The following is an 18107-nucleotide window of genomic DNA, read 5'->3' on the forward strand; positions in this document are numbered from 1 at the left end:
AGCATATGACTTATTACCTTTATGTACGGAATTTGTAAGCCTTCAAAGATGTCATGCTGTGTTTTTTTTTTTAACTCTATGACTCTGATTCCTCAGGATTACATGTGAAACTAGTACTGTTGTTTTCCAATGAACTTAGCAGGAGAGACACATTATACCTAAGGAATTGCACCTGATAGCTTAATGCATTTTCTGTCAAGTATGACTTTTGGTATAACACTGATAGGCAACAAATATGGGGGGCATACGTATGAAGTAAAACATAGCTTCAACTCTTTTTCACATAGTTTAACATCATGTCCAAGTTACACATGCCTTCTGGTTCTTTCATGTATGACCAGTAAGGCTCCAAACAGTTTGGAACACATCTACTATTACTGGAACAAGAAACTGGGATTGCTTTAACAATTTGAATGAAAAGATAAATTGCTAAGAGTACAAGATTGATGATGAACAAGAAAGTGAGGCATGCATTCTGTTGAAGCACAAAGTTACATTCCTGATTTGCTTTCCTCAATGGAAGCACTGCAGAATCAGCTTCATTTCTTGTACGCTGCACTTCTTCACCTTCATTTCTTTAACTCTGCAACTCTTCGCCTTCATTTCCTTCATACCACTGGAAGTAGTTGCACTTTGAACAACTAAAATATGGCTTATCTGGATTTCTTTCACTCTCTGAGATTCGTAATGTAGCCTTGCGGTTGCATTTACAATACCAGTTCTTCATGCTTAATGATGAAGGTGAATTGTATGATTGACCTTGGAAGGATGAACTAGCCATTTCTTTGCTTGCTTTCCTCTTTAAGTTTTGCAGCTATTTCATGCGGTTCCCTCACCTTTTAATACCACTGGAAGTAGCCGTTGCTTTTCCCTCACCTTTCATGCGGTTCACTCAAAGTAGCCGTTGCATGTCCAACAGCCATGCAACAGTGCTCATACCAGAAAATTTATCTTCAATTCACATTTTTCACCTACTGCAACTTTTTTATGTCATAGGATTCAATCAAACTAAGGGTATGAGGGGAATTAAAATACTCTCCCTCCTCCAAAACCAATATTCTAATGTTACTTTTGCTCAGAGGGGCTGACATTGTTAAGAAAATGTCAATTCAAAGGGTGGTAAGAGAGATTTCTAAAATGTGGGGGGAGCTAAGTGATATTTGAAGAAACTTCAGGGGAGGTTTATGATATTATCCCTTTAATTATTTCCCCATATTTATGTTTGGTTAACCAAAATTTTTAAGGGATGCTTAACAAAATAGTTAAGGGTTGAATTTTCCTAAAAGAATCATGTAATTGTGTCCCACGCAATTGTTATGTAATCACTCTCACCTTGTGGTGTTACTTTTACCCTAGATCAAGAATTGACTGAGGCATCTTCTGTAAATGAAGGCATTCATTTTTGCCTTCACAGTAGAAGACATCGATGCACTTATTTATCAAACTCATTCTATTGAATTTTAATTTTTTGTAACTTAAGGCCTTGTTTGATAACTCAATTCATTACTTAAACTTACAGTAAATTTTATATACACTGTCAGTGTATACACTATCACAGTTGGATGGATGACACATGCGCAAATTTTGAATTTCAAATTCAAAATTTGTACATATGTCATATATTTAATGATGATAGAGTATACACTGACGGTGTATAAATTTGATGTGTTCAAATCTTAATATGTTCAGTTGCGTTGAAAAATAAAAAATAGAACATGTGAATTAATTAAATGACACTAAATTTTCTATGCAAAACTTATCCCAAAAATAAATGATAAACTATTCAACTTATTACTAATGTAATATACACTCAAATGTATCAAATTTAGTATTTTACTATTCAATAATTTAATGGATTCAGATTTATTTTTTATCAAACGCACCCTTAGATTCGAATTGGTGTCCAATCAGAACAACAATAGTTTATTCAGGTTAAACTAGTGTGGTAGCCAATGCACGCACGAATTAGGTGGAATGAGCCTTGTTTTGTTTGCTTTAAAATTTGCAAAATCTAATTATGCAAAATGATTATAAAAATAATCAGAATCAGCAAAATTTATTCTTTATTTGATTATTAATTTTAAATTTTTTATCTATTTAAAAAAAATAATCTGAATACAAAAAAAAAAAAAAACAAGTAAGAACGTCATATAAATTAATTATCCAAAATTAGAATTTATGATCAGCTAAAATAAACAGGTCGAAAACAAACCTATTATATAGCAATATAACATCCAGGACTATCAGAACATAAATCTGTCTCGTGAATCATTAAAATAACCATATGTGACTAAATACATAAATGGTGAATATAGCTATGTTGTGATTTTCGTATAAGATTAATCTTTCATATATTTTTAGGATTAGTCATTTTTAAGCTCTTAGATAAAAATAATATAGTCTTTTACACACAAACACAAATGTCGATTTATTACACATAACTTTATTCAAATTCTAAATTATATATTTTTATAGAATTAATCCTTCAAATTCTAAAATATTTCACATAGAATTAATCCTTCTTATTTTTTATTAGATAAGATTAACTTTTTCCTAACATTATTTGTGTAAATGTATAATCCACATCCTCCATCCAAATTCTAAACTATTCTATTTTATTTTTTCCTATGACATTCATCAAATTTGTGTAAAATATTAATCCATACTATCTTGATTTTTTTTTCTAAACACCAGCGTAAATGTAAATATACACATCTTCTGTCCAAATCTTAAATTATTATATTTTTCACATGACATGCATCGAACCATGTAAAAATATTAATCCATACTAGATTAATTAATTACATACTGGATTAATCCAGTATGGATTAACAATTAATTACAGAGCATATAGAAAATCCCTCTCTTCACTTTCACCAGGACCGGATTAACAACAAATTACAGAGCATATATAAGTCCAAGGGCTACCACCGTCCCCGGCACCGATTCAAAATTCACCAAATTCTAATACTATAAATATAAATAACAAGGAGTGATAGTAAGTCCAGTCCTCTTCCTTCGCCTCCAGAACATTTCCGGAATCGATCTCAGATTTTCTGAATTTCGATTCCATCTGAATCCCAAATTGCAAGAGAACCAGAGAAAAAGGAAGCAAGGGGCTGGAAATAGCAATGGCGAGGTCTCTTTCTAGCCTCGCATATCCGGAAAGATTTTACGCCGCGGCAGCCTACGCTGGCTTTGATGGATCTCCCGCTTCTTCTGTGAGCTCAAAGTTCTCTAACGACGTCGCTCTCCTTCTCTACGCCCTCTATCAACAGGTCCCCCCAAAAAATTCTCTCTTCCCCAATTTTGATTAAATTTGGTCGATCTGGATGTGTGTTATCTGAATTATCTGCATTTCAGGTGTATTTGATTGAATTGGTACTGATTTGTGATGTATTTGGGGAATGCTTTGTCCGAGGGTTTTGATGTTGTTTTTTATCTTGTTAGATCTGGTGATATTTTTTCTGTCTTTTTCGGTTTAAGGATTGAGTTGAGAGTTTGATGATTATCTTATCGAATGTAAGGTCTAACAGGAAATATGGGGTTTTGTTTAAGAAAGAAATGAAATTTACCTACTCTCACTGCTGGATTTAACTTTTGCATTTTTCTGTTTGATTGATGAGCGGATGCTAGCTGGTATGTTCCAAATGCCTTGTAGCAAGCACCAAAGATAAATGTTGGGAATAGCACGGGAGTCTAAGCTTTATTCACTTTAGAAGGTTGATGGGAAAATGCCTTTGATCCCTTGTGAATTTTATTTGGCTTTAGAATTTAATCTTTAGATCAGGGCCATAGATTTGAGATCAATCTAGTAGGTTTCAATCAATCGAGACCATTGATTTGAGATCAATTGGACATGAACCCCAATAAAATAAAAGAGTCAATTATATGGCAATTACAAAGTTTAGTAATTTATATAATTTATATTCCCGCTGTTGTATTTTGCATTCCATCCTAAATCATCAGCCAATAAAGAATTTGTGATTATGACTGCTTTAAGGAAAAAAGAAAAAGAAAAAAATGTTGGCTTACAAAGGTGTTCTGTCACCTCGAGTGAGTGTTGCCTTGTATGTTAGATGCTGCATTAATAAGTTTCAGCCTGTTGGTTGGAAAGTAATCATCTTTTTCTGTTTTCTCTTGTCCTTGTGGTGGTGTCTCTTTGTTTATAGGCGACAGTAGGACCCTGCAATATTCCCAAGCCCAAAGCATGGAGTGCTGTTGAGCTAAGCAAATGGAGGAGGTTTGTCTTCTTGAGCTTTATGATTTGCTTATTAACAGACTGGTATAATACCGTTAGTCTCCACATTTTCATGAAGAATTCTTGGTTATCTTGGTGCGGAGTATAGCTTGAACTAGATTTAATAGATTACCACATCAGTTGAACTTCAATGATGTAAAGAAAATGATTGAAGGAACAAAGAAGACGGCAAAGAGTTCATCATAGAAATTGGAGAATGTAAGAATTAATGCCATCTTAGATGTACTCATGCTGCAATGGAAATGCATGTTTATGTCCAACGCATACCAGCCATAAAAACTGTTTTTGTTTGGAGACTCTTGGATATATGTCTCTACACTTTGGGACTAATCCACAATCTTATGGATTATTGTTGGATGTCAAGGTTACAGGGATCCATTGTAATGAGATTTGAATATTTGAATATCTCTAATGATGCTAGGGCTATTTTTCAAAGTGTCTTTATATCAAATGATTGAAAATCTACATAGAGGGGCATTTAGAGGGAAATGTTAAACTTTTGTTACGTTGTGTGTTCAAGAAATGTGACCTACCTTTTAGTTGAATAAAGCTATTTTTAGATGATTAAGCACAGGCAATTAGAGATGATGAAGTATATTTTATTGCATATTGGCTTAGTGACTGAGGGAAAAGAAATTGAGATTAGAAATGCATTTGGCTAAGTTATATGTTAAATTTTGCAGAAAAAATTTTAATCCATGGAAATCTGTAGCTTCCCATCATTGCCTGTCACTTCCTTGTTTTCTTTCCGTGTTTCTGTGGAGTTTTGTCATGGTGGAGTGCATGGAATGCCATGCTTTGTTAGGGGGCAATTATTTATTTTACCTTTTTTTTCCTGGTTCTAGATAAGATACCACATGGTTTGAAACAGGTGTGACGGTACATGGGACACAGTTTGAACTCAGAATGTTAATATGCATTTGATATTAGTTAATAGATTAATCAAATCAAGCTTGAACAAGCTTGGTTTTGTTTAACTTATCAAGCTCTGTTGATTAGCATAAAACTATGGTAATGGTATGCAAAACAATCAAATTTGCTTGAGCTTGAGTTTATCAAAGTTTATTTAAGCTCAGATCAATGGTAAAAAACCAAATTGAAGACAATTATCAATCTTGTTGAGCACTAAATTAAACTTGAATACATACTTCTTGGGTTGGGTTAACTTGTTTACACCTATGGAGATAGCTTTTTGTGCCCGTTCTTGCTCCCCTTGCTTTGTTTTCATGCACAGAAACCAATATATCCATTTTAGGAAACGCTCACTGTTTCACCTTTTTGATCGCTCCTGGCATTCCTGCAGATAAACTGTTACATTTCCTTTGTTAACGGGGATAACCAGGGTATACTGACTTCCTAAGGTTTTGAGTCACCTAAAAGATTTTTTATTTTGTTGCAGCTGGAATGAGCTAGGAAACATGGTATCTACTGAGGCAATGCGACTCTTTGTCAAAATATTGGAGGTTTGAAATACTATCAGTAGTTTTTGAGATCAGGCCTCCCGCAATAATCGTGTGCATTGACACAATTGCTTTTGGTTGGCAGGAAGAACATCCAGGATGGTATTCAAGAGCCTCGAACTTCATAATGGAGCCTGCTGTGGATGTTGAAATGAATGTGAGTCTGCTTACAGTGGTTAGTTGTGTATTTATGTATTACCGGTCAATAGTAGTGAGGCGAAGATCTCTACTTCATAGGTATGGGAGGCCCATGAACATAAACTTGTTTATTTCTGACACAAGGTGCGTATAATAATTGTATATGCTAAGTTTTCATAAGCCAATAATTCACAATAATGAACTTTGGGAAGAAAAAAGTGCAAAAGAAAAATGATAGAAGTCAATACAATTAGCCCTCATGTTAGGATATCCCAACAAGCATGCACAAAGCTCAGTACTTAGTTACCTAGAACATGATTGGCCCTCAAGTTGGGATATACCTATAAATAATATGAAGATTATGATCCTAGCTTGTATACTCCATGAAGGTTATGGAGCTTAAAAATAGAATACGATGCAATGTTGATTGTTTATTGTTTATGCCCTTGATTTTCCTATCCTCTTTTTTGACAAAGTATTCTTCCTTTGGCTCAGCAAAATGCAAAAGTTGACTTAGTCACTGAGAATGGAAACAATATTCCAGAGGTGAAGACAATTCCAGCTGAAAATGGAAACCTATCAGAAACTCAGGATTTGGAAGTTGTATCTGAAGGCTTTGGTGCGGTTGGTGTCTATGATCAATGGGTTGCACCTCCAGTATCTGGTACACGCCCAAGAGCGCGATACGAGGTCATATTTTTTTTTTACTGGTTTCTGTTACTTTTTAAGTTCATTCATGTTATCTATTCTCAATATACTTTTGCTTCATTTACAGCATGGAGCTGCTGTTATTGATGACAAAATCTATATATTTGGTGGAAACCATAATGGTCGTTACCTTAGTGATCTCCAGGTTTGTAAAATATGTCTAATGCATGCTTCTTCTTGTCATCTCTAGTCTTCTGAATCTGCAAATTGAAAATTTGCAAAATCTTATCCTAGTTTGTTGGAGGAACAATATATAGTAGCTCAAGGTTTATTGATTTCTTGAACAAAATTAAATTTCATGGTTTAGGGGCTCTTTTAAGTTTAGTTTTCCTATGTTTTATTTATTTTCACATTTAATTTTCCTGCTAGATGATTAGTGGTCTGCATTTGGTTTTTCTATTTTTATCTTTTTTTTTCCTCCTTTTGAATAGCTTCAGAAATGGTCTTCCAAGTCAAAATGAGCTCTAAAGTACCCTTCCATCCCGTTATCAAATATTTTAGGTGTTGGATTTAAAGAGCTGGACGTGGACGAAGGTTGAAGTTAAAGCAGGGATTGAGGCTTCTCCTGCAACTGTGACTCCCTGCGCAGGCCATTCCTTGGTTAGTATTTGTGGTGTTTTCTTGTCTTGTGTGAGAGGCACAGCAAAGGTTGCCTACTTGGCCAGTTATAGCATTTGATGACTTATCCTAGATATGTTTCTGACCTCTTGCCCCCGGGTTTTGCTGGTTTTGTAGATAGCGTGGGAAGGAAATAAGCTTCTTTCGGTAGGAGGACACACCAAGGATCCTTTGGAAACTATGCAAGGTTTGGATCATTTAACTAGAACAATGGCTATGAGCTCATGCTTTTTGGAACGAGAATTATTGAAAGATATCTTAATAAAATCCTTATCTTTTAGATAAAAAATCTTCTATTAGAAATTTGTTACCAGTGACAAAGCTCTCAATTTTCCATATGAACGGTACCTGATATGCTTTTAGTATTTGAGATGGAACTGATCTTGGGAGGAGCTTATTCATTCTATCTGTGTATCTTAACCTTTACCTTTTATGTCGTGCTTTTTGTTCTTTGTTATCCTGGTGGAGGTGCGCTTAGGCCTCACTATAGGACATTCAGAAATCTTGATTGAAGCAATGTTTCTGGTTATTAATTTTTTTTCTGAACTGCAACCAAGCTTGATTAATTTTTTCCTGAACTTCAAGAAAACTATTTGTTATCCTCAGCATTTTCCTAATGGCTTCTGTTCCTAGGAAGCTGATTCTAGTCACCTACTTGCTGCTGGTACAGGATTGTTCTTGATGGCTTGTTCATTTACTAGAAAAGAGTAGATCTAATTTGATTTGTGCAAAAAGAGATATTTTGATTCAGAGGGTTTCTTCACGAAGTTAATCAGAGTCCTTCCTCCTGTCTGTCACTGAGAAAAGAAATGTTCGGCCTTCTCTGACATCTCCTGCATTGTTACGACCCTTTGTGAATAAGGATTTGCTTTTCTTGTAGTTTTGCAATTTTATTGTACTTTTTTGTTTTTTGGGTCTTTGGCATTGAATGTCTTTTCAGCTTTTCCTTCCTGCTTATGGTAATTGAGGAACTTAATAAAACTACACTTTCTTTGTTTGGATCAGACTGGATTCACCTCTTCTGTTTTTTGGCTCTCTTAACATCTTAATAATTGGCATTTACAGTGAAGGTGTTTGATCTGCAAAATGGTAGCTGGTCAACCTTGAAGACTTATGGAAAGCCACCAGTATATACTCGTTTTTTCTTAATTATCTATTGGTGTTTCCCCCTTTGGAATGAAAAGAAACTTTGTCATTTGCGGGTGATCTGACAGGTTTGTCGTGGTGGACAATCAGTAACCCTCGTGGGGACAAGCTTGGTGATATTTGGTGGACAAGATGCAAAGCGATCTCTTTTGAATGACCTGCACATTTTGGACTTGGAGACAATGACCTGGGATGAAGTAGATACCTTGTAAGATTTTGCTGCAATTTGAATAACTTGTTTCACAATAGCATTATCTTTTGGTTGCCTGGATATGAATGAGGGATGTTTTCAGGCATACGTCCAGTTAATGTAAGAGCTATAAATGTGCTCACATTGGATTGGTTCTTGATAAATTTTCTTTTTGTGTCCTGTAGCCCATGAAATTAAAAAAAGATATTATGTTTATTTTTTAGCAAAACTGATGGGGTTTTCTCATCCCTTGTATGATAGTGCTCCTAATTTCCAACAGTCCTGATAAACCAGTGTCTACTGTATTTGGTCCTGATGACAATTTGTCTTCCAATTCATGGCTCTTTCCAAGTATGTGGCATCAGAATACAAGAGCTAATGCCTGTTTTTGCAGGGGAGTGCCACCTTCTCCAAGATCTGATCACACTGCTGCAGTGCATGCGGAGCGCTACCTTCTTATCTTTGGAGGAGGTTCACATGCTACCTGTTTCAATGATTTGCATGTTCTGGATTTGCAAACTGTGAGAAAATGTACATCTTTTGATATCCGGGTTATGTATAATTTCTACCATTATTCATATTTATGTTTTTATCTGATAGATGGAATGGTCAAGACCTACACAACAAGGCGAAATTCCGAGTGCCCGAGCTGGACATGCAGGTGTGACAGTTGGAGAGAACTGGTTTATTGTTGGTGGTGGTGACAATATGAGTGGTATGGTTTTACTATTAAGATCACATTAAATGCTTTATGTGTTAAGGTTTCTATTTTGAATATCAGTATAAAAAGCACAAAAGAGGTAACCATTCTTCATTGGCACAAATAACCTTGGAATTAATCTGGTCATTGTCAGCACGTTTTTCTGCATCTATATTGCAGTCTTTTTCTTTCTTGATTTTTTTCCCTATATAGATGTTTTGCAGTTAGCATGTTTTGTACATCTTGTTGGTATTTAGGAATATGTGCAAATTTTGAGAGGGCCTTTGATGATTCTAGTACTTTATTAAATTTATTCTCTTAGTTAAATATCTTTGAGGGGAAAACCCATTTTGTTGCATTTGGTCAATAATGCCTTGCAAAAGGAACAGCATGCTTGGATATTACAAATAACTACTTTGAACTGGAAGCTCCTTGACTGTTTTTTCTCGTGTTCTCCCAAAATGGTTGGTGTCAGGCAAGGACGTGTAAAAGATCCGTTTTCTCCTATAATTGGCTTAGCCCTTCCTCTCCTTGAAGCTAAGTTACAAATGAAAGACTGTCATTTTGATGACATGCATTATTCTGCCACGTACTAATGCAAAATCTTGTTGTTCAAAAGCTTGGTAAATTTTGTACTCCCTCCATCCCCTTGTTAATGTCATCAGTTTTTTTGTTGTCTCAGAGTTAGACAATGCTTTTTTTGTTTCTAACTTCCAAATTGTGCTTGTATGAGGTTTTCAAGTGGGCTAAATAATTCACCTGGGGAATGACAAAAGTAGTTCCCATACACAAAGAAGCGTTCCATTCTCAAAAGTTTGGCACATACAGGACAACACCCAACTCTGGGAGCTACATTTTCTGTGTTTTTCCAACATCTCCAAATCAGTTCAAACTGCCATTTCATCAAAACTTGGTGCACAAACCACAATGATCATTTCTTAGAATCAAAATGACTTTGTGCTAATATAGATGGGTCGGGCCAGTGTATGTAAAAAGTTAGAATATCAAAAACCAACTCTAATTCCAGGACAGAGGGAGTATGATTTAGAGATACGTGGGAACCTTTTATTTGGCGTTGTTTCTTATAAATGCAATATTTTTTTTGGTGAAATTGCTCTACCCCATTCATTCTATGCCTCTTGTATTCATGTAAGCCACTTGCTTTGCAGGGGTCTCTCAAACTGTTGTCCTCAACATGTCTACCTTAGTTTGGTCAGAGGTAACAAGTGTTCAAGGACGTGTTTCAATTGCTAGTGAGGTATGTATATCATCCCACGGGGCAAAGTTTGGTTATATAACTTATCTGACTATGCATGTTTTGGTTTTCTTTTAATTGGCCTACAAGGGATTTTGTTCCAGCAATGCAAGCATTACAGTACTTACTTTTTAAATATGGCAGAAAAGTATTGTTGGAATGTTCATCCTTTCTAATATACCTTCCAACCGCTGTTGTCTGGCTCTCTATATATTTTGTCTACAACTTGTGTGTCAAAATTTTGTAACCTGGGAGAGAGGGGAAAGGTGGAGTCCCAGGTGGGAGTATGATGCATTTTGTTGCAAGTATCTCTCAAATTGAACACTTGGCAGGGTTAGTCACATGAATGGATTTGCTTATATGGTAACCATCTAAGCGGTCTTGTTGGTCCATATAAACAGTTCAATCGGCTAATGCTGTATAAACTAGTAAAGATAGATATCAACATTGAGCAAAATTCACAGAATCTGAGAAGCATTACATTGGACTGAGAAGACAAGAGCCGTCTTGTTGGTCCATATAAACAATTCAATCGGCTAATGCTGTATAAACTAGTAAAGATGGATATCAACATTGAGCAAAATTCACAGAATCTGAGAAGCATTACATCGGACTGAGAAGATAAGAGAATCTGAACTGTTGGATCATAATTTATGAACTAGAATTAGAAGTTCAAGATCATTACTACCATAAAGAAGCTCAAAGTTCAAATAATACTGCAGCATGGACAGAAAGATACGCAGAATACTGACAAAATGTTAGTAGGAAAGATGAATCTCATCATTTTTCTTTTGTCAAGCTTCAAAGAAATTGTGTGGAATGAGTGAATAGCACCATATATTTTAAGTCAATTACTTGCTGACATGTTATTTGCTTTTGATTTAGTGTGAGGCCAATTGTAAAATAATAGAAATGTACAAGTATTTTCAAGTACCTGATGTTCTGAGAAATTGGTTTTTCTATATCTTAGTCGTACAGATATATTATTCATCAATTTTTCCCTGATGGTGTGATGTTCTGGATTCAAATAAATGTTTGAGTTTCTCTGGATTGCAACTTTGTTCTTGAAGTTGTTATTCTACTAAGGGGAGCACAATTAAGCATTTTTTTTCTGTTAGGATGGAATTGGCAATCTTCTCATGGATTATAAGGGGCATGTTACTGCAGTTTGATAGATATTATATGATCATTAACATCATTATTCCTCTAGGTCGAGTTGCATGTCTTAATTTTAAATCTGTCTCAAATTAACCTTTATTTTCATTTAATCCAAAACTTACAATTTGGGAAGAAAGTTTAATTTGCATACGCTTTGCAACGAAAGTAGTTATATTTGCATTAAGTTCACAAAGTCTGGTCGTTTTGACTTGTGATTGGTCTTATGCTTGATGTGGGTATAACATGATATTAGACCCTCACATTTTTAGGTTCTTTTTTTTTCAAAGTTGGTTTGGCTATATATTCAAGAACATATGTTTGATGTTATGGTTGGTTATTTGAGTGTTACAAGTAAATCATTTGCAATGATGGATAACCACCAGTAAATGTAGAATGCCATCATTACCCTCTCTATGGTTGCACATTCTACATCAGGCTACCTTTAGGGATTGCTGAATCTGATCTTTTATGTCCAGCAAGTTAATGCTGTTTATTTTTTAGTCAGGTCTTTATACTCATTTAAGGAATTATAATTTGGGAAAAAAAATTATCGCGGTTGATTTTTAAGCTGACAATGCTAGTTTTCTTTTGAAAGTTTCTCATTTTTACCTTGGAAAATATGTTTATTAATCCCCACTGACTAGGACTGAAGCTTCGCTTCTGTACCTGGTCCTGGTTTATTGCTGCTAACGTCTAATAGTGTTGCCAAAATGCTTGATTTGGTTAGATGGATGTCTATGCTTTACTTGAAGAGACTTAAAACTAATGTAATAGATTCATTGACCTAAGCTCTGTGGACGAAAAATTAAATAAGGACTTGAGTAGTGCTCTCACACAGCTATGTCTTGCTCTTTTTTATTATCATGCATCCTTCCACTGTATGGTTTAGTTTCAGCTTGGTTTGAAGCTCAAAACTAGATGTCTGTTGCGTGTCATATGCTCTAGTTAGTTCTGCATGTAAAAGAACAGGAAATCAGCTCTCTTGATTTTTGGAAGTGCCACACAACTATGAACATATGAACTAGAGAGCATATTCTCATGTTTCAGGGCTTGAGTTTGGTTTTGAGTTCCTATAATGGTGAAGACATCCTGGTCTCCTTTGGAGGATACAATGGGCGATACAGCAATGAGGTAGAGTATATTCTTTTATTCCGTTTCCTACCTTTTCTTCTGTTATTTTCCTTTGTTCATCCCTAACTGCTGGTTTGGTGCTGCTTTTAGGTCAATGTTCTTAAACCCAGCCACAAATCAACTTTGCAATCAAAGATGATGGAGACTCCAGTACCTGATAGCGTGTCTGCTGTGCATAACGCTACAAACCCCACTAGAGATATGGAGTCTGAGTTTGAAACAGGTCAAGATGGGAAAATAAGGGAGATCATAATGGATTCAGAGCCCACGGTATTATGCTGGAACACTCTTGACAAACATCTTTGTCTGTGCTTTGCTGTTATTGTGTGATGATGGTTTTATGAAAGTTATCAAAGAAAGCACATAGAAGCAGTTTGAAATTTAAGTTATAATTTTCTGAGGAAAATTGAAACCTACTGAATATAATTTTAGATAGATTAGTTTGACTCCTTGAAGCTTTGATTACAAATTGTTAGGGGATTAACTCAGAATGGTAGCTGGGAATTGATAATTCCTCTGATTATGGGCAATTAGGAAATCTCAAATCTGTTAAACAAGCAGCTGCACAAGATTTATGGATCGCAAGGTTATTAGTTTTTTGAATTATGTGCTAGAATCTAAAATACTTATAAGATTTTGAATTTGTTTTAATATGATTCGTGGATTATAGACTAATCATGTAAAAGGAATAAGAATGTGGAATTCAAGTATTTTAATGACTTTTCGAAGTGGCAATTTTAATGGTTCACAATTTTCTCTCAGAACCTTTTATTTTGGATAGGAACTGTTTAATAGTAACTTGTTAACAAAGTGTTAACGGACTTGTTTTTTTTACTTCAACACCACCCCCCCCCCTCTCTTCCAAATAAAATATAGAAAAGAAAAGAATTAAAAGGAAACACTATTAAAAGAAGGGCATGGATGCTTGGCTAGAGTCCACTTTAGCTGCTATCATGCCAGATGGATTATTCTATACCTGATCTGGTGGCAAGTTTATTTTTCTAGAGAGCAACTGCCCCTGGAATGGTTCGCACCTGGGTAGACGTTTTGGCTCCTTACTTCAAAAGCTAAGTTTGAAACTTGAAGGAGATGCTTACAAAATGGGTGTCATGGAAAAAAGGGGGGGGGGGGGAGGATGCAGTAGCAGGTGTACTGCTATGACATGTAGGATAAACAATCGATCAATTTCCCTATATAGATAATTACAGTGGTGGTTCTTTCAGAATTTAAGACACATAATGTGTTAAATTTTTTATGCACAAGTAATGAGTCTTAAAAGTGACTAAAATTGGTCTGGCCATCTTGACCCGGATACAGAAGGTGCCAAGTTTGAGTCCCAACCTCCTAGTTGTATTGAAACAAATTCATTCAAATAAGGTGTAAAAGAGTGGATTCTGATGCCCAACAAAAAAAAAAATCTAATTTTGTTCATGTGATGCACTGTCTTTTCTGTCATTGTTTAGTAATTTTGCAGCTATAGAATATGTTCTTGTGCCTCTGCCCAAGTAGTTCAAATGGTGTAATTAGCTGTTAATTATACGGCTTGCTTCTAAACTCCAATTCTGATATTTGTAAGCTATCATGCAGATTAAAAAAGTTGAAGAAACCAGTGAGCGCCTTATATCAGCTCTTAAAGCAGAGAAGGATGAACTAGAATCTTCTCTCAGCAAGGAGAAACTTCTAACACTCCAGCTGAAGCAGGAGTTGACGGATGCAGAGACTCGCAATACAGACCTTTACAAGGTAATTTCTTTTGCTTTTTGCCTGGCCTGACATGTCTCATGGAGTTTTACAGGGTACTTCCTGGTGGAAGGAAAAATTTGTTGGAATAGTTCGATAAATATCAGTGTTATGTAGTCATCTCACGGACAAACTTGATGCTACACGGGATAATTTGCTTCTTAAAGGACAGAGTTCCATTCAAATTGAGATTAATCTTGGCAACTCAACATACAAATTTAGCATATAAGCTCTTCTTTCTTCTCAGTTGACGAAAAGATCTGTCTTACCTGTTATAGAATGAGGTTCAGGTAGGACTGAGTGCTTTATGCCTGTTTAAGGTTCTTTATTGATGTTTCAAAAACCTAAAAATTTAAATCCAGAGCTTTGTCAGTAATATGGGAAGGAACCATGTGAGAGTTTAGACCAAATTCTGGTACTCCAGAGCATAACTGAAACTGAGGGGTGTATGTGTGTGCATGTGTATCTGCATGTATGTGTACATATATATATATATATATTTATATCTGTGTGCATGAATATATACCTATGCAAACTCACACACACATAGATGTATTTATATTTGTGTACATACATACATATTTATTTATATCTATTGGTCTTCCTATTATCATGGGATAGTGGAATGGAGTAAGAGCACTGCCTGAGTATGGACCTCTTGTTGGTTCAGCATTATTTATATCTATTGGTCTTCCTATTATCATGGGATAGTGGAATGGAGTAAGAGCACTGCCTGAGTATGGACCTCTTGTTGGTTCAGCATTTTGAGATATTTAAGTGCAGTCAAAGTAGCACAGTTTATATTTTGTAGCGTCTGCTTTCAGATACTCCAAGCTCTCTAGTTGCATGAGCAATAATGCAAATGACTACTCTAGAGTCAGGGCTGAGCATCTTCTGTTTCAGATGTTTGTTGAAGCATGATGTTGTTTTGAGTCTCTCATATGTATTTCATGTCATGTTTTTTGTGATCTTGTAAGCCTGCTATAGTAGCTGTTTAACTGCTGATGTGCCTTTGACCTTCAGGAAATAAATTTTGCAGCTTAGCCAGTTTTGCATATCCAGTATATTACTGCCATTGTGAAGAAAGAATAATTGAATTTGTCTAATTAACAATCTACAGGAGCTCCAGTCCGTACGAGGCCAGCTTGCTGCTGAACAATCTAGATGCTTCAAGCTCGAGGTATTATTGGGTTGTGTTTGATAACTCAATTCTTTTTCTTACCAGTGTTTCCTTTGGTTTTTCTGTGAATCTTTTTGTCGAGTCAAGATCACTACTCGAGGTGTGAGCCTATGAGGATTGATTTTGTGAGTTTTGCATTTTGATTCTTGAGTTTTACACATTCAGACTACTCTCTTCAGGTGTTGAAATGCTGATAAACTCAAGCTACCCTTTAATTACATGTGAAAATTATGTGGAGGGCCATATTTCAGTTGTTTACTTACGGCTTCCATATAATGCCAAAGTTCTGGCTCTTCTACTTTTGTATTTTTAATTTGATGGGATGCTATAGATGATGTTAGTGGATTGATATGATTGAAGTTTAATTTCTTGAAGCGAAAATGTAGCCTGTTTGTTTCTTTCAATCGTTGAATGAACAGGAAGAGGACTTGCTAACTGCCATTGTTTGAGTGACAGGTTGATGTCGCAGAGCTGCGGCAGAAGCTACAAAACTTGGAGTTACTGCAGAAAGAACTTGAAATCCTCCAGCGGCAAAAGGCTGCTTCCGAGCAAGCTGCTTTAAGTGCAAAACAGAAGCAGAGCTCAGGAGGGGTATGGGGATGGCTTGCAGGAGCTCCTCCCAACCAAAGCGCTGATAATGCATAGAAGATTAGTACTTCAATAGTTGTGATTGCTCGGTCCCAAAATAGTCAAGTTTCCGTACAATTATCCTTGCCATTAACCCTTTTGATTTCATAGATCAATAAGCAATATAATTACTTCCTTAGCCGGCGTTAACTTAGGGAGGTCTTCATCATCATTATATACAAAGGTAGAATCCCAGTCTCTGTAATTATTTTTGGTTGCCAGTTCCATATATGTTTTACTCATTCATTAGTTACTTTTATGCGGAGATGAAGAATTTTGTGAGAGGTGTATTCATCTATTCTTTTTTAGTAATTGAAATTTGAAGAACGATTGGGAGATTGCTTGCTTGTAGTAATATGTTTGTTATACCACTCTATAGGACTGTGAAATACTGTTTGGATAGTGTATTATTTGAAATATTATTTAGAATAATTACTGTAGCATTTTTTGTGATGTAATGTATGTGAAATAAAAAGGTGATTGAGAATATAAAAAGGTGGGTTGGGAAATGTGCTTATGATACAAGTGAAATATTATTTATTATTTAGGATAAAAGCATTATCCAAACAAGCTCAAATGCATATTTGTACAAGCTCATAGACGTATAAATGCACCTATACTACGGAAACTGATTTTGAACTGGAGTAATGGAGATGTAACAACAAAGAAGGGAAGAAATTTTTTAACAAAGAAAAATATGTATATATGTAGTTGAAGAGTCCATAACACAAAAGCAACTGAGTCGAACGACTGCTGTTTTTGGACAAATACGATGATGTCATCACTAATGCTTCGGTTTTGTGAAACGTTTTCTGGTTTTTAGGTAGTCAAATAATACTACTAACAGATTACTAGGTCATTGAAATCTTATTAACTGATACTGATAATTGTTACTGACTCAACATTATCTTCAATTTATGACAAACTTTGTTGATTAAACATAACCGCACCATAACTAATGTGTTTATGATATAATCAAATAAATTTTTGCAAATAATAAGCTATTCAAACGCTCTTTTGTTGTCCACGAATCTTCAATTTTATTCCGAAGAGTCACCTATGGCAGACACAAATTTAAATGTACCATATGGGGTATGCATTTTGGTTTTTCCTTCAAATGTAAATAATTTTTTTACATTAACCTTTATCCTAGGATGACATTTAATAATTGTACATGTAGGATAATTAATTAAAGGATCTAACAATGCTCATTAAGAAGCAGTTTCAGGTATTGATATTTTGGAAAAATAAAGTTAAATAGAAAAAATATAATAGTAAAGGTAGGGTAATAATTGTTAATGTACATTCACACTAGAAATGACAATAAGTATAGGTACGACAAGAGAAAAGACAAGGATGAGTATGGGGTGAGGGGCAGAGAAGGACACCCTACCGCATCTCCCATCCTCCCTTTGCTTATAATGTTAATATTATATATATGAAAAATGTGAGATAAATGATATAGTGTAATCATATACATGTAAATATGAAATTGATAATATGATATTTTTCTTATGATAAAATAATGTAATCTTTTTTGTTATTTTTTGTGGTTAATTGATAATCCTTTATGTTAGTTTACTTTTTATTTTATTATGGCATATAATTTATTAAAAAAAGATAATTGATTTAGATTTTATGTAACATCAAATATAGAGAAATGGATTCATAAAAATAAAAAATCATTTGTAAACTTTATCTCACATCAAATTTTTTGCTAAAAATTCAAAAAAATAATTAGTAAATTCATTATTAGTGATATATATATATAATCAAATATAAAAATAAAAATAGT

At 34.9% G+C, this 18107-nt stretch overlaps 1 protein-coding gene across 1 annotated transcript; it reads left to right on the forward strand.

Moving 5' to 3' along the window:
* Positions 1–2941: 2941 nt before the first annotated feature.
* LOC113732851 (acyl-CoA-binding domain-containing protein 4) lies at positions 2942–16650 on the forward strand. Its single transcript, XM_027258855.2, has 18 exons — positions 2942–3278; positions 4173–4243; positions 5661–5724; positions 5807–5878; positions 6355–6549; positions 6635–6712; positions 7069–7167; positions 7303–7372; positions 8251–8312; positions 8400–8539; positions 8916–9042; positions 9122–9236; positions 10391–10479; positions 12682–12765; positions 12856–13035; positions 14353–14508; positions 15626–15685; positions 16142–16650. The coding sequence occupies exons 1-18, from the start codon at positions 3132–3134 to the stop codon at positions 16328–16330; spliced, it is 1998 nt and encodes a 665-aa protein (XP_027114656.1). The 5' UTR covers positions 2942–3131; the 3' UTR covers positions 16331–16650.
* Positions 16651–18107: the final 1457 nt, after the last annotated feature.

This window comes from Coffea arabica, chromosome 2e (assembly GCF_036785885.1).
Source record: "Coffea arabica cultivar ET-39 chromosome 2e, Coffea Arabica ET-39 HiFi, whole genome shotgun sequence".
Taxonomy (NCBI): Eukaryota; Viridiplantae; Streptophyta; class Magnoliopsida; order Gentianales; family Rubiaceae; genus Coffea; species Coffea arabica.

What these genes read in the sequence shown, in the direction of transcription:
- LOC113732851 (XM_027258855.2), top strand. Translation starts at nt 3,132, where the DNA reads ATGGCGAGGTCTCTTTCTAGCCTCGCATATCCGGAAAGATTTTACGCC. An exon ending in TCTACGCCCTCTATCAACAG is followed by an intron (nt 3,279 to 4,172) that starts GTCCCCCCAAAA and finishes CTTTGTTTATAG; the next exon opens with GCGACAGTAGGACCCTGCAA. An exon ending in ATGTTCTGGATTTGCAAACT is followed by an intron (nt 9,043 to 9,121) that starts GTGAGAAAATGT and finishes TTTATCTGATAG; the next exon opens with ATGGAATGGTCAAGACCTAC.